Source organism: Pseudorasbora parva, chromosome 9, assembly GCF_024679245.1.
Source record: "Pseudorasbora parva isolate DD20220531a chromosome 9, ASM2467924v1, whole genome shotgun sequence".
Taxonomy (NCBI): domain Eukaryota; kingdom Metazoa; phylum Chordata; class Actinopteri; order Cypriniformes; family Gobionidae; genus Pseudorasbora; species Pseudorasbora parva.
In genome coordinates, this window is record NC_090180.1 from 16,975,291 (window position 1) to 16,991,032 (window position 15,742).

The 15,742-nt window shown below is 37.9% G+C and overlaps 1 protein-coding gene and 1 long non-coding RNA gene across 6 annotated transcripts in view; one reads left to right on the forward strand and one right to left on the reverse strand.

Moving 5' to 3' along the window:
* prkag2b (protein kinase, AMP-activated, gamma 2 non-catalytic subunit b) overlaps positions 1-13,121 on the forward strand; it is a 53,071-nt gene extending 39,950 nt beyond the window's left edge. For 4 of the 5 annotated variants that reach the window (XM_067454143.1, XM_067454144.1, XM_067454146.1 and 1 more), the window contains 10 exons: positions 1,144-1,225; positions 1,802-1,860; positions 2,118-2,163; positions 2,441-2,495; positions 3,089-3,215; positions 3,346-3,511; positions 3,651-3,688; positions 4,586-4,732; positions 7,912-8,005; positions 11,793-13,121. In XM_067454143.1, the coding sequence (XP_067310244.1) occupies positions 1,144-1,225; positions 1,802-1,860; positions 2,118-2,163; positions 2,441-2,495; positions 3,089-3,215; positions 3,346-3,511; positions 3,651-3,688; positions 4,586-4,732; positions 7,912-8,005; positions 11,793-11,824 (846 nt within the window). In that variant the 3' untranslated portion in view covers positions 11,825-13,121. Of the gene's footprint in view, positions 1-1,143; positions 1,226-1,801; positions 1,861-2,117; positions 2,164-2,440; positions 2,496-3,088; positions 3,216-3,345; positions 3,512-3,650; positions 3,689-4,585; positions 4,733-7,911; positions 8,140-11,792 lie in introns of all 5 variants that reach the window. The other variant, XR_010907833.1, reaches the window with a different exon arrangement.
* Positions 1-13,861, reverse strand: part of LOC137090257 (uncharacterized) — an 82,763-nt gene extending 68,902 nt beyond the window's left edge. Inside the window, exon 1 of the long non-coding RNA XR_010907835.1 lies at positions 13,562-13,861. This is a non-coding gene — a long non-coding RNA (uncharacterized lncRNA). The remainder of the gene's footprint in view (positions 1-13,561) is intronic.
* Positions 13,862-15,742: the final 1,881 nt, after the last annotated feature.

Below are 15,742 nucleotides of genomic sequence, written 5' to 3' on the forward strand. Positions count from 1 at the left end.
CAGTTTTGATTCATAGTTTAAACACATGATGTTTAAGTCGTCGTGGTTAATGTTTCATCAGTAAATAAATCTTGAGGTGGCGACTGAAATGGACGGGGTCTCTTTGAAGTGTATGGGAAGCAGTCATAAAGCTAGTTTGTTATGGTTAATCAGTAATTATGTACAGGTATGTGCCATTATTAGATTTGGGGGTTGAATCCTTATAACCCATTAACCTGTGGGCCATTTTGAAATATTAAAAGTTTAGGGAAAAGAAAATCAGTGGAATTTAATGTCTGGAGTTTATTTTGGGGGACTAACACGATATACTTATAGTACTTCTTACTGAACAAGTTTCTGAAATGAGGAAGTGTTATGCCTGTTTGCGTTGTCAACATATAAAAATGCTTAGTTTATGGGCCAAATTTTAAAAAAGCCTTTATAATAAAATCCAGGTTAATTTTTAATGGATAGCTGAGCTGGTCTAAATTGCAGACAGCCTGTGTTAGAAATGCTGTGCCATGGGCCCAAAATAGAGCAAATGTGGGTAAATAATGGCATTAGTGAGTAAAAAAACATTTTGTACTAGTAGGCTGATTACTTTACTGGTTAGATGAAGAATTAACCACTTCTGATTTAAGTGATATTTCAAATACAGATATAGAAATTTTTATAGACTTCTAACATCTTCGTCATTTTGATCTATGATGCTTAATATATTGAATATTCTTTGCGTTAAACCTTAAAATAAAAGTATAATTAATATACGTTTTTATTTATAAAGCTCCTTTCCCAAGTTATACGTTGCCTTTCAATTAATAAGCATACTGTATGAAGTTAAAAGGGGAAAAATACAATGGAGGGAAAAAACCTTCTTGGATAGTAAGAAGAGTTTGATTCCCTGGCTCATCTTGTTTGATGCTGCCAGAAACTTGTGCTTTTTTCTGCTGTGCCAGGGGAAATGTATGGTTTAATTCATACAAAATACAACTGCTAAGGCCAAATCTTTATAATAAGGTGTGGACATTTTTCTTTTTTCACCCTGGTTGGACTCAACTCATTGTCTCCTGTGATGTTTGGCTCACATGACCAGTTCTTCTAGAAGTGTTTTTAAAAGCACCTGAAAGAAAAGCATTGTTTTGTGAATCTTTTGTTCTCTGATAGGTAAAGAAAGCTTTCTTTGCCTTGGTTGCTAATGGAGTTCGAGCTGCCCCATTATGGGAAACCAAAAAGCAAAGCTTTGTGGGTGAGCAATAACACCTCTCTCTCTCTCTCTCTCTCTCTCTCTCTCTCTCTCTCTCTCTCTCTCTCTCTCTCTCTCTCTCTCTCTCTCTCTCTCTCTCTCTCTCTCTCTCTCTCTCTCTCTCTCTCTCTCTCAATACAAACATTGCTTCAGGACATTTTTTGTTCAACTGTAAAGTAATTGGACATGCTTAGATTATCTAGCTAACAATACAATGTATATTGTTTGAAATTCATTGCTCTCTCCTTCCTGTCTGGGTTTTTAATTTTTATTTTATTGTAGTTAGGTATAAGCAGGCCCAGATGGAATCTCCTGACGTTTTTTCACATTTTCTGTGTTGATATTTTAGGGGAAAGTGAATTTAAACATTGTAAAATGAGTTAAAGTAGAGTACTACACTCTTGTTAGTAGCTGATAATCAATTTAAAACAAATAAATATATACGTAAAAGATATTGGATGTGTAGAACTTTGTGAATGATGGGTGAACTCTGCAAAAATCCATAGGTACAGATCCTTTTCCTTTAAGCGGCACGCTAACAGAAGGTTTTACTCTAATGATGGTATGTTTTCTCAATAGGAATGTTAACCATCACAGACTTCATCATCATACTGCACAGATACTACAAATCACCACTGGTAAGGATGATCACAGGTAATCACAGAAACAGTGCTGGCTGGTTTTTTTGCTATGCCATTTCTCCTGCATGAATTCATTTAAAGGTGCACTGAACATTTTGAATTGACTCGCTTCAATCAAACGTGACATTCACTTCACAACAGACGTGAATTTGCGTCATGGAAGGGGCTTCTGCCACTGCACCTTTAATGAACCTGAAGGATGAATGTCTGTCCATTTTAACATTTTAAGTCATATTCTGTAATATGTGCCCCAGGTACAAATATATGAGCTGGAAGAGCATAAAATTGAGACTTGGAGAGGTAAATATGTTAACTATTTTCATTTTCTGTTCTCACACTCATTTGTTATGTAACTGTCACACAATAGGCCTTTATACAGATTTTAAATTGTTCTGTGAAGGGACGGTACACGTAAAAAAGGCTATTATTTACTCACACCCATGTCTGGAAATTTCTCCTTTTGTAAAAAAAAAAAAAAAAAGGGGTTGAGGTTAAGTAAATAATCACAGAATTTTCTTTTTTTGCCTAACTTTAAAGTGCTTTCAATTTTTTTTTACATTTCTGCTTCTACCAACAGAACTTTACTTGCAAGAAACTTTTAAACCCTTAGTCAACATATCTCCAGATGCAAGGTGAGACACTGGGTCATAGTTTTGTAGACCGTGTTTTATCATTTTCATAGCATGATGCATGAACCTATAGGAAACATGGAACGAATACCTGGAGACTCGGGCGTATCCTCAGAAAGATTCTTTATTGAGAAATGCAGTAGCAAACAGCATTTTTATTTTATAAGCATTTTGTAGGCAGTCCTTAAAGTTGTTACCACTTACCAAAGCATCTAAAGACAATAGAGGAATTTCCCCTGACTGCGAGATGCAGCAAACCAACTCCCTAAAGATAAAAGTATCTCCAAATGGATTTAGCACCAGAAATAGAGACATTGCAAACATTCACGTATAGTTTGAAGATCAGAGAAACTCTATTTAATCTGATCAACTGACGCTATCAAGTTCCCCTTGAATTGCCAATGTAGTTTACCTTAGTTTTTCCAAGTGATGCTATGTCAGGACATAGGATCAGATCTTAAAGAGTTTCTTAAATATGGAACTGAGGAACATTCTATCAAAATTATCTTGAAACAAATTCAGCATTTGTTTTTAGATAACTTAAAATATTTTTTCATAATGTTCGGTTTCTTGTAACTGCAGTTTTTCTCCCCCAGTATATTTGATGCCGTTTACTCGCTCATCAAAAATAAGATCCATCGTTTGCCAGTGATCGATCCAGTCACAGGAAACGCCCTGTATATCCTCACACACAAGAGAATCCTCAAGTTTCTGCAGCTTTTTGTGAGTATACCGCTTACTTTTGGCTTATTGGTCTTTTACGCGTATTGAACAAAACAAACTAGGAAAAGGTTAGAGAAAACAAGTAGCCTCTAATCATCCTGAGTTATGCTGCGTCCTGTTGATGTTGTAGGTGTGCGAGATGCCCAAACCAGCCTTTATGAGGCAGAATCTGGAGGAGCTGGGCATTGGCACGTACAGCAACATTGCTTTCATTCACCCAGATACACCCATTATTAAAGCACTGGGCATGTTTGTGGAGAGGAGAGTGTCTGCCCTGCCAGTGGTGGATGTTACAGGTAATAACACACATTGATAAGTTTTCGGTTAGTTCATGTACTGTAATCATTCTTCTGTCAAGCCTTTCTTAGGAACCCATTTTCATTGTACACATCTTTGAACGACTCATATTTGCTTTCCATCTTTTTCCTCCCAAAGGAAAGGTTGTGGACATTTACTCCAAATTTGATGTCATTGTAAGTTGTGCTTTTAATATACTATTGAAAGTTAAAGAATAACTACTTAAAGAATAAAGCAACTTTTTACCACACTTTCATTATGAAAGAGTTTTTGTAAGTTAAAATTAAAATTGGGGTGGGGGGTTTTGTTCCTGTAAAGTCATAGATATTTCTACATTCATTTTTCTTTTCAATGTTTTTTTTTTGTTTTTCTAAAAATAATTAATTTCATTGTGCACTTTAATTGCTTGTGTCTAACGATTAACATTTTTATTGGAGAAATGTGTACATAAATGCATTACTGTTCAAAGGTTTTAGCTGCGTTTATTGGATCAAATAAATGAAAAGTAGTAATTTAAATAGCAGTAAATATATTTATACAATTTGATTTATTATAATAATAATTATTATTTTTTTATTATTGTGATTAATCGCATCCAAAATAAAAGTTTATGATTACATATGTGTGTGTGCTGTATATTTATGTAGATATAAATACATACACATGCATGTATATATTTTAAAAAAAATATTATATATAGTAAAAATTATATAAATAAATATACAGTATATACATGCAAATATTTCTTAAATATATAAATTAACCCAAGTGTGTGTGTGTATATATATATATATATATATATATATTTGACCTCTGACTTTTTAACAGTAGTTATTGGTAGTCCTTTGGGTAAAAATGTACATGTAGAAGTCACCTGAAGCTCTGTTTAAGCAAGTTGTGTTACATATGTATTTCCATGCAATACATATGTGATGCTTCAGCACAACATGGTTTATTTATTAGGATTAATTACAAATGACAAGTGATATGTAGTTGTGTAGTGTGTATTTTAGCTGGATGTGGCGGTTCCTGTAGTATCGCTCTTTGTTCATTAGTGTTGTGGGTGTGTGTAGAATCTGGCTGCTGAGAAGACATACAATAATCTGGACATCACCGTGACTCAGGCTCTGCTGCATCGCTCGCAGTACTTCGAGGGGGTTATGAAGTGTTATCGGCACGAGACCCTGGAGACTATAGTGGACAGGATTGTCAAAGCTGAGGTGAGATTTACTCAGTGTACACACTGTTTACTTTGATTGACGTCACCGCTAGAAATGGACAGTTTAGACACTATACTCCTCAAGTAAGAAATGACAACATTTGTGCTTTTATAGGTGCACTATGTAAAAAAATTCAGTAAAATATCCAAAAACCACTAGGTCAGGGTTATATATTTTGTTCAGTTGAGTACTTGCCATATCTCAAATGTTTCCAACTATTTTTAAATCGTGAGAAAATTGCTATTTTAACCATGGGACTGGGACATGAGGGAGTCATATCTGCGTTAATGATTCTGGTTTCTCAGTTTCTGGTTTTATTCTGCAGAAGCGCTTTACTTTTAGCAGTGTGCAACAAGTGTCACAGCAGCCACTGAGCAAACACACAGAGTAACATCATAACATAATCTTCAACACACTTAAATGCTTCTGATATGATAAACAGATCTGTGTTACCTCATACTCATTAGCAGAAAATGGCGCCAACATCTGTGGAATAATAAAAGTCCGGCTGCGCGCTCCGTGTTTGTGCTCATCTTATTAACAATCGCTCCAGCGGCCTTGCTCAGCTCCACAACACTCCTGCTCTGCTTCACACTACAGTAACATTAATAATTGCATCCATGAACACCCAAGTCCTATCCCGATTCTTTTCCTGCTTGGAAAAGATGTGTAATAATATTTTCATAAGAATGTCCTGTTTTCCAGACATAAAACTGTGTATAATGTCAGAGAAATTTGCTAAAATATAATGTCCTCTACAGAGATAAAACCTTTATTCTGGGTCTCAGGAAGATATGTAGGCTTATATCTCGAGCAGAGTTACATTTCTATCTTAGCAACAATAATTATATTCAATTAATGTTATAGACTGTAGCCTCGAAAGTGAGCCAAGATCGCTATGATCACTAAAATGCTGTTGCTTTGTCAGTTCATCTCGATCACACAAAATAATGTTATAAAAATCTCAGCAATAAATATCTTAGGCTACTTGCATCTAGTCTTGACTCTATTTGTTAACAAGAGGTTTCGCGAGCCTGGCATTAGCTCAGCATTGAATAGCCAAAAATTCTAGCGTTTTGAGCGGTGGGATTCTGAACACGTTTGAGAGATCAACAACTATATCTGTGATTGGCTACATTACTCACAGCTGCAAAAACACGCTATTAAATTTGACGCGCTCCAGAACTCGGACACAAATTTACAAATCTGCCAAATCTGTTTCGACAATATTCTTACTGTATCAACTGAGGGAGCTTTTTCTTGCATTTGCCCCCATAGAACGCCCGGTTCCGCCTCTAGCGGCTAGAAAAGTTACATAAGCCCCTTTCACACTGCGATTCCTGCAAATACACAGATAATACGACCCGGCATTAGTTCCCGGGCCGCTAGATTTGGTCCATTCACACTGCCAGCGAAATACCGTAATATGTGCGCTTTCACACACAACCCGTAACGGTCCCGGATCGAGTTGACACGTGAAATCCGGATGTGACGTATAATGGCGAGCGATCTCAGCTTCAGTGCGGATAGTAAGGAGCTCCGTGGTCTCGACTTGTGTCCAGTTTGCGCACATTTCTTGTTTGTTTAATTTTAGTTTCTTTTGTATACGAAAAGAAATACAAAATTCTTTTGTTTCTTTTGTAACACTCTCTGCGTTTAAAACACCGAGCTCTTCTGGCACTGCAGGTTGTATTATTGAAAAAACAAGCTCTAGGAGTCGCACGATAACTACGTACACGTTGTGGCATTAGTTTTGGCTTTTGTTCACACAGCACTCGTCCCGGATCGCACCCCGCAATGTTACTAGGTCCCCGACCCGGGTTCAATTCGGTAATCAATTCCGGGACGTGGTTGCTTTCACACAGAAGGCGACCCGGCAATGTTCTGGGAATATTGCAGGTCCGACCTGCAGTGTGAAAGGGGCTATAGTGCACCTTTTAAATAGGGCTGTGCGATATTGAAGAAAAATGCTATATGCAATATCTTGTTAAATAATGCGATATTCGATATGCAATACGATATTGCTATTAGTTGGTAAAATCTATTTAAATTATATAAAATTAAATAAAATTAAAACTGAGAATGAAACAATTTGTGTTTCACATTCTTTCTAGGAAAAGAAAGCATTCTGAAAGTGACCAGCAGTTTTATATCAAACATTTATCGTTCACTTTCCTGTGTGTGTGTGTGTGTGTGTGTGTGTGTGTGTGTGTGTGTGTGTGTGTGTGTGTGTGTGTGTCAGACAGCGCGAGACTGCAAGTTATTGTTTTTTGGCAAATTATTGCGATTAATAACTCTTTTTAACGTCAAGCAAGTCCCATAAGTAACAGTCGTGTGCCCAGTCTATTCTCTGCTATATGCGAACTAAAACGGACACTCTTCACAATGTTGATGTAGCCTATTAAAATCATTCAGATATTGCCTGCCATTGCGATATGTACATTTGCGATATTTGGATATATTGCACAGCTCTACTTTTAGCTCTAACCTCCAGTCAGCTCCCGTTATAAGTGCATTACTTTAAATGCTGTTTTTGTTCTTCTTCTTTTTTGGAGTCTACAGCACGATTCAAAAGTGTTTTCTTTGGTAATTGAAAGTGTGCCACAGATTCACAACATTGAATATAATCTTAATTTAATACTTTATTAAAGTTACCATGAAATTTCTTATTTTTATGGAATATTGCAATATTTAGTATAAATGATTTATTAATGCATTAATGCAATTTTTTTCTATTCATGTGCCCTCGTAATCTTTAATCAAAAAAACGTCCCCTCCCTCTTGCAGTGACGTCTCTTCTCTGACAGGTTTACTGGTGCGAGGGCGGGACAACCTGTCACTCGCATGACATCGCAGCTCTAGCAAAGCACCACCATCCAATCAATTCCCCATGGACAAAATCAAGTCCCGCCCTACATTTCTTTTCTAGTTTGAGAAGCTATTTCACTCGGATATATCACAATAGGGTAGACTAATGCAACTTCCACTTGAAATGCCAAGCACTTGAGTTACTTTAGGGCCGTTCACAAAGAACACATTATTTTTACACTCCACTGTGCTGCTTTTCCATAGTTTTTCTGGAAAATGCACCAGACGGACATCTTACTGTCGTGTATGACAGCGTTCTAAAATCACAGCGCTCAAGTTAAACATGATTGTGTAATCGATGTGTCCTGCAGGTGCACAGGCTGGTGGTGGTGGACGATAACTCCAGCATCGAGGGCATCATCTCTCTGTCTGACATCCTGCAGGCGCTGGTACTCACCCCCGCAGGTATAGACGCACAGAATTCCTAATCCAACCCTCCATTTCACTTTCCTTTTCTCCTCTCCACTCTTCCCCGGGCCCAAACTCCTCTCCTTGGACATCTACCACTCGAGTGTCACACTCTGACCCCCTGACCACAGGTACAGTCACACAGGCTGGATTCTGATTGGCTTTTTTATGATTGTGCTGAATGAGGCTGGATGTAGGTGTGTATTCCAAAAATAATACGCATTGTGATGGCATCATTACAAGCATTTGTCTGGTGCTTTTTATTTTATTTTATATAATGCAGACAGCTTATATATGACTGCAAGTTGACCTGACAGACTGTCAATGGAAAATAAATCAATATGAGACAGAAATAGCTGTCTGGTTAAATAATGATTGAAATTCAGCATGTGCTCTCAGCGCCCCTTGTGAAGCCTGCTGGGAAACTGCATGAAACCCTCCACATGCTCCTCAGCATGCTGTCTTTAATGTCTTAAGCTGCTAGAAGCAACAAAAAAATAAGAATGTAGATTGATGAAAAACCTGGAAATATGAAAAATAATTGAACATTTTGATTTCCAGGCCAGGAAAGGTTATGGAAATCATAGGTCATAACTTTTAAAGGGGGGGTTTATGCATGAAATGCGGTTTCATGCATACTGAGCTTTTTACACTGTTAAAGACTTGGATTCCCTAAACATAGACAAAGTTTCAAAAACTAATGTTGGACGTTTGATGATTTCTGTGTCAAAAATACTCGTTCCGGTTTCTCACAAGTTTCGGAGAGTTTTTTTCGAGTATGGGTCGACTTGACGTTAATAGAGCGGAAGGTCCTTGTATGGGCCGTACGGACTCTTCTTCCGGTAGGGTGCGCGCGTGCGTGACTAGAGTGAGAGAGAGGAAATGCACGCCCGTAAACACTCCGTGCCGCGCTCCACTTTATTCCTATGGGTGACGTCGAGCGACTTCAACGCTTCAGCACAGCATTCCGGGAAGGCAGCGCTGCATTTGAACCGATTTGAACGCAGAAATGACGGGAAGCTTCACAACATTGCTTCAGTCGTGTCGCAAAGTTGATCTCCACGGTCACTGCTGTCAGGACTTTACCAAATCATACCAAAGAAGTGTGTTTTTGACGGAGCGGTCCCAGCGATAAAGGTTCGGTCCTGCTTTGGAAGCAGCCAGTGAGTAAAACTGCTTCAAATGTCTCTGCTCTTGGCTACCGTCGCATGAGTAAACATCAGTAAATGACACAATCGCGTGCTTTGTCATTCAAATGCGCTAACGTTACTCTATAGTTGTTCTATGTATAACGTCACACTAGTCTGACGTGCAAAACCGTTTTGCTTGCTACTGCTAAGGTTTAGTTGCATACAATAGTCCATTAAAGGGGGGGTGAAACACTCAGTTTCAGTCAATCTCATGTCAATCTTGAGTACCTATAGAGTAGTATTGCATCCTTCATATCTCCGAAAAGTCTTTCGTTTTAATATATCTGTAAAAGAAATATGGGCTGTACCGAGTCTTTCCGGAAAAAAACGAGCGCCTGGAGGCGTATCGTGTGGGCGGAGCTAAAGAATGACATATGTGCAAAGCGGTGACGTCCTCAAGCGTGGAGAAACCCATCGCTATCTCAGCTAATAGATATGATCCAGAATCTAATTCGGAGGCTGAAATAGAAACAGCAACAGCAGGACGTCCGTCTCTATGGTAAGTACTGTATTTAGAGGCCTGTCAACATGACATGATTCGGTTTATGGACTATTGTATGCGACCAAACCTTAGTAGCAAGCAAAACGGTTTTGCACGTCAGAGTAGTGTAACGTTATAAGTTACATAGAACAGCAATGAGGTCCGTTAGCGCATTTGAATGATGAAGCACGCGATCGTGCCGTTTACTGATGTTTACATACGCGACGATAAGCACAGCATAGACATTTGAAGCAGTTTTACTTACCGGCTGCTTCCAAAGCAGGTCCGAACCTTTATCACTGGGACGGCTCCGTCAAAAACACACTTCTTGGAGTGTGGAGATCCACTTTGCGATGCGACTGAAGCATTTCTGCGTTCAAATCGGTTCAAATGCAGCGCTGCCTTCCCGGAATGCTGTGCTAAAGCGTTGAAGTCGCTTGATGTCAAAGTAGAAGAATGAAGTGGAGCGCGGCGCGGACTATAACCGACATTAGTGTTCACGGATGACTGGATCTGCAGCCGAGAGACTGTTTACAGCGTGCATTTCCTCTCTCGCGCTAGTGACGTGCGCGCGCACCCTACCAGGAGAAGAGCCCGTACGGCCCATACAAGGACCTTCCGATCTTTTAACGTCAAGTAGACCCATACTCGAAAAAAACTCTCCAAAACTTGTGAGAAACCGGAACGAGTATTTTTGACACAGAAATACTCCATCAAACGTCCAACATTAGTTTTTGAAACTTTGTCTATGTTTAGGATGGGAATCAAAGTCTTTAACAGTGTAAAAAGCTCAGTATGCATGAAACAGCATTTCACCCCCCCCTTTAACCGAATCATGTCCTCATAAACTGCGAATAAACACACACAAATGTTGACAGGCCCCTAAATACACTACATACCACAGAGACTGACATCCTGCTGTTGCTGTTTCTCCTGTTCAATTTATTTCAGCCTCCTAATGATTCTGGATCATATATCTATTAGCTGAGATCCATAGCCATGGGTTTCTCCACGCTTGAGGACGTGACCGCTTTGCGCGTCATTCTTTAGCTCCGCCCACACGTTACGCCTCCAGGCTTTTTTTTTTCCCGGAAAGACTCGTTACAGCCTATATTTCTTTTATAAATATAATAAAACTAAAGACTTTTCGGAGATATGAAGGATGCAATACTACTCTATAGGTACTCAAGATTGACATGAGATTGACTGAAACTGAGTGTTTCACCCCCCTTTAAAGCTCAAAATCAAAGAAATAAACAATCTTAAAGTAAAGTCATGGAAATCAATACTATCATAAAAAGTCACAGAAGATTCATGGAAATAAATAAAATTGTAGAAAGTCAGGAATATGTCTAACGTAAAGGGTTACAGAAAATTAATGGAAATTCAACTTCACAGGAGGGTTGTGGAAATTCATGCTTATGGAAATGTATAAAATTGTAAAATGTCATAGGAAAGTAAAGGTCTTTATTTAAATCTTAACGTTGAAAATTAAATCATAATTTACTGATTGCCATCCAGCTGGTCCTACTGCAAGAGGATAGTGATGACCACAGAAGTGTTTTGATACTTTTCCTTATTAAATAAGATTTGGTTCAGGTGATCACCCAATCAGCGCCTCATTCAGTAGAATGAGGTTTGCCTGTGTTGGAATTCAACACACATTGGAATGGAATGGTTTCCATACTTGTAGAGATGCTGATTTAAGAAAAAATTGCAGTGGTCTCTTAATTTTTTTAGAGCTGTATGAACAAGTTCTCCATTTAGGGTTAGAACAAATTCAACACAAGCACTCTTTGGTGACGTTACAGTTTTTCTCAATTGCTAAAACACTAAACTCTATTGTCTGAACCAAATGCTCTATTTAAATTTAAATTCAGAAATTCGCCCAAATTATATATATATAATATGTAGAACTTGTTATAACCCATTCATAATTTAGTTTTTAGCTTATCTGTGTTCTCTTTAGTGGTTTGTGTTTGCACTCACAGATATCTTGCTGATTGTGTTCAAAATAAGAGTGTTTCCTTTGTTTGTTTGTTTTCACCGACGTGTGTGTTATGAGCACTAAATGACAGTTCATTAACTGAATTTCATTTATTTAACCCTACAGGTAGATGCAGAATGGACAGTGTGACTGAATGACAAGACATAACATTTTGGAGGTAAAAGAGAAATACAAGAAATTCAGAGAACCAAAAAGATCCAGCCCGCATTCTTGGATGCAAAGAGGACATCTGAAAGCATTTTAGATCCTCACTGAAGGGGTGGAAATTGTGCCGGGCCGAATGAAACCGTTTGAATCTGCAGCTGAAGGAATGGACATATGATCGTAAAACACACATTACTGGACATGTTTATGGTGGGCCAGTCGTGAGAATCTGCCGCTATACTGTACACTGCTTTAAATGCTGGACATGTTTTCCGGGTCGTGCTGCTGATTTTAGAGGCCTTCACTGACAGTGCTAAATCAGGCACCGGGAGGAAGTCTCCTTTTGTGTGCTAGCTGGGTCTGCGTTATATCATCAGGCACAGAAATCCACTCTAGGCTGAGTGTTTGACGTGGACATTTGCCTTAAATGAAGACCTCAGTGAGAGTTGATTGTAAAAGATGTGCATGTAGTGTAAAAGCAGGTTCTTCCTTCTTGAGCAGTAGGCAAAAATGCCGTTGTTTCAAAGAAACTGCTAGTAAATGGTGCAAGTATAGACATGTGGCCATTATATTTCACCTCAAAGTGTGCGTGTGTGTGCGTGCATGTGTGTGTGTGCGCGCTGAGCGGAAAATTGTGCCCTTATTATCATAACAATTATGTAATATTGAATTTTAATTGCAGTAATTTTTTCATTATTTCATTAGTCATAAAACAGTAAGCACTAAGTTATTTTTGTCTTTTTAAATGTTACTTAAATTACAGGCAATAGAACAAATACTTTAATATACATTTAAACAATATACAATTGTAAAGTGTACACTAATGAGAATTTGACTAATTAAAATAGAAGGGAAATGCACTTAATTGTAATGAAAATAATGTAACAAAATCTGTGGTCCTAAAAATAGCCCTCCTTTTTTGTGTGTTTCAATTTTGGGGTGAAATAGATACTGTTTTATATACGTTTGGTTGGTGTGGAAAACCATGTGCACTACCTGTCTTTTGCACTAAACGAGCATGAATGTCAAATCCTGCAGTTGTAAAAATGGCCATGCATCTTTGCACCCCAGTGATATGCTGAGCGACTGTAAATACAACATGCCAATATAATGGGTTCAAAACTGATAAATCATGTATTATTTGATTGCATTTTTTCATTGTTATAACTGCTGTCGATTAAATCTAAGACTGTTCTGTCCATAAAGAAAGAAATGTACATTTTTGTACACAGAAATTACACTATTTTATTTTTTATGTGGTTGAGCTAAAATATATTGATGATGCATTAATATTTGTCTGAGATTTTTTATGTGTTCTGTTTAAAATTTAAATGTTAAAGTCACCACAGAGCACACACATTATATATAATACAAAATTATATCAATATTCATACCAAATAATGTTCATATTACTATTATTGCAAACTGTTCACAGATGTGGGTGAACAGGTTCTTGAAACATTCATGTCAATAAAGCGCATCTGATTCTGAACTGAGAAAAAATAATAATAGAGAGATGCAAGACATATGAATAGAAATAAGACGTTATTTTTTACAATAACATGACTTTCCTGTCCTTTAAATATTTAAAGAACGGGAAGTGAAATCCTCACAGCAGTAGGCTACTATTTAGAAAATCACAATCACCTTGGCTACGTTAACTTTCCAATGAAATGCATCACGACTGTTTTTAATGTTAAAATAAAATCTGTTTCACATGTGATACTCACACAGATCGTCATCCATCTTTGCTGGTCCTCTTAATTCGCTAGGGGGCGCCAACAAAAACCAGGGTCCTAGGAGTGCGGTCCTGAAAGTGCAGCCTCCGGTTGTGCAGGCAGATGCTTTTGGGAAACGCAGGCAGCCAACATCAGTTTCTGCAGTTCACATTGTCTCGCTGGTCGTCGGTGGCAATAAGAGATTTTTAAGATAGGAAAAACCAGATTCAGTAAGGAAAGAAAAACCACCACTGGTCAGCCTGACGCAAAGATGGTCGCTGATTGGACTTTGTCAACGAAGTATTGGAGCCATGATGTCTCTAAAATGTAAGCTGCTCAATAATGACTTATTATTAACTGTGTTCTGCGCGAGATCCATAACAGCTCGTGTGATATTGCTTTTTATTACACGGCTCTGTGAAATACTTGATTCTGATTGGTCAATCACGCATTCCAGCGGTACGTTATTTCCAGATAACACCCGCTCATACGGGTACTACGAGTTATCTTGACCGGTACTACTTTCTATGCTTAACGCTGGCGCCATCTTGTGGCTTAAACAGTCGTGGGTTACATTGGAAGACATCAAGGCAGGTTTCCTTTATAACGTTTTTAATATAGATATTTTTCTTACACAAACGCATCGATTCGAATCAGAAGGCTCTATTAACCCATCGGAGTCGTGTGGAGCACGTTATTTGACGGACAGCTGCATTTTTTATGGACTTCAAACACAACTACAACAACTGCTGGGATTAACGTTAGCCTGGACTTTTTAAATATAACTCCGATTGTATTTGTCTGAAAGAAGAATGTCATACACCTACGACAACTTGAGGGTGAGTAAATCATAGGCTTGGTTTCATTTTTGGGTGAACTAACCCTTTCAGCATTCATTTTCAACATTTAGCAAGGGCATATGGCAAATCTTCAGCAATAGATAAAGGCTTAAAGCAGGTTGGAACTGTTTTTCTTCGCGGAAGCTTTGCGTTAGAGCTAATAAAATATTTAATCTCGAGACAATATTTTGTGTCTAATAATTATTTATTTGAGACTAGTAGCCGTGTAATAAGCGGGATAATGTACACCCAGCCGGTTTTTATCGCAGAATAAACCCCTTCAGAGTGATGCAAGACCCCTCCGCTTCGCGTCGGGGTCCTGATCACTCTGTCGGGGTTTATTCTGCGATAACAACCGGCTGGGTGTACATTATCCCGCTTATTACATCCCTTACATGGCAAAGTCATTTATGATAATGATATTATTGGCTTGAGAAAGCAAGCTAACATTGAAAAACGTATTATTATTATTCTGACTAAAACCTGACTCAGTAGTATATTCCTGCACAACCGGAGGCTGCAGTTTCAGGACCCCAGTTTCAGGACCCGCAATTCTAGGACCCTCGTTTTTTTGTGACAGCGCCACCTACAGATGATATAGCGGTGTGCTGCAGTTTCAGGACCTCAGGTCTATGACCCAGGTGGTTTAGTTAGTAGCCTACATAGTATCAAGATATTTAATCTCAGGAGTATATTTTATGTGATTTTTAAAATTCAAAATGCATCAGACGTTAATTACAAAGTGTGTAATACCTACTTTGATGCACAATTTTAAATTTAAACAAATTAATTTACACAAAATATAAATGAAAAATGTATATCAATCTTTAAACAAAAGTTGAGTACCTTAAACCTTAATTTCTTGAATTATATATTGATTAACCTCCTTAAGTTTAACTAATTAGTTCAGTATCAGGTAAAATAAAGATGGAATCAGTATATGCAGTCACTAAAGGCAAAACAAGACTCAAGAATGATTGAAGAATATATATTTATGTCATTTTTGCAATAACAACAGCACCAAAAAGACCCCTTTTTTCATCAGTTGCTGCACAGACGGGATGGATATATCCGATTTAACACTTGTGCACTGTTGGAGTTGTAGAAAGAGAAAGCCAAACAGAATATTAATGTTACTCATGTCTAATTCCAAACTCCAAATTTGTAAGTTTATAAGAGCAATATCTACCAATTGAGACCATATACTTTACAGTTGAAGTAGCATAGTAGCATAAGGCAACTACTTTAAACATTTCCTATATACCTTCCTAAGCTAAATGGATGACGACTGACAGTCATTATACTAATCTGGTGAACATTGATAAATGAGCCATGACACAAAATTAACTGTAGA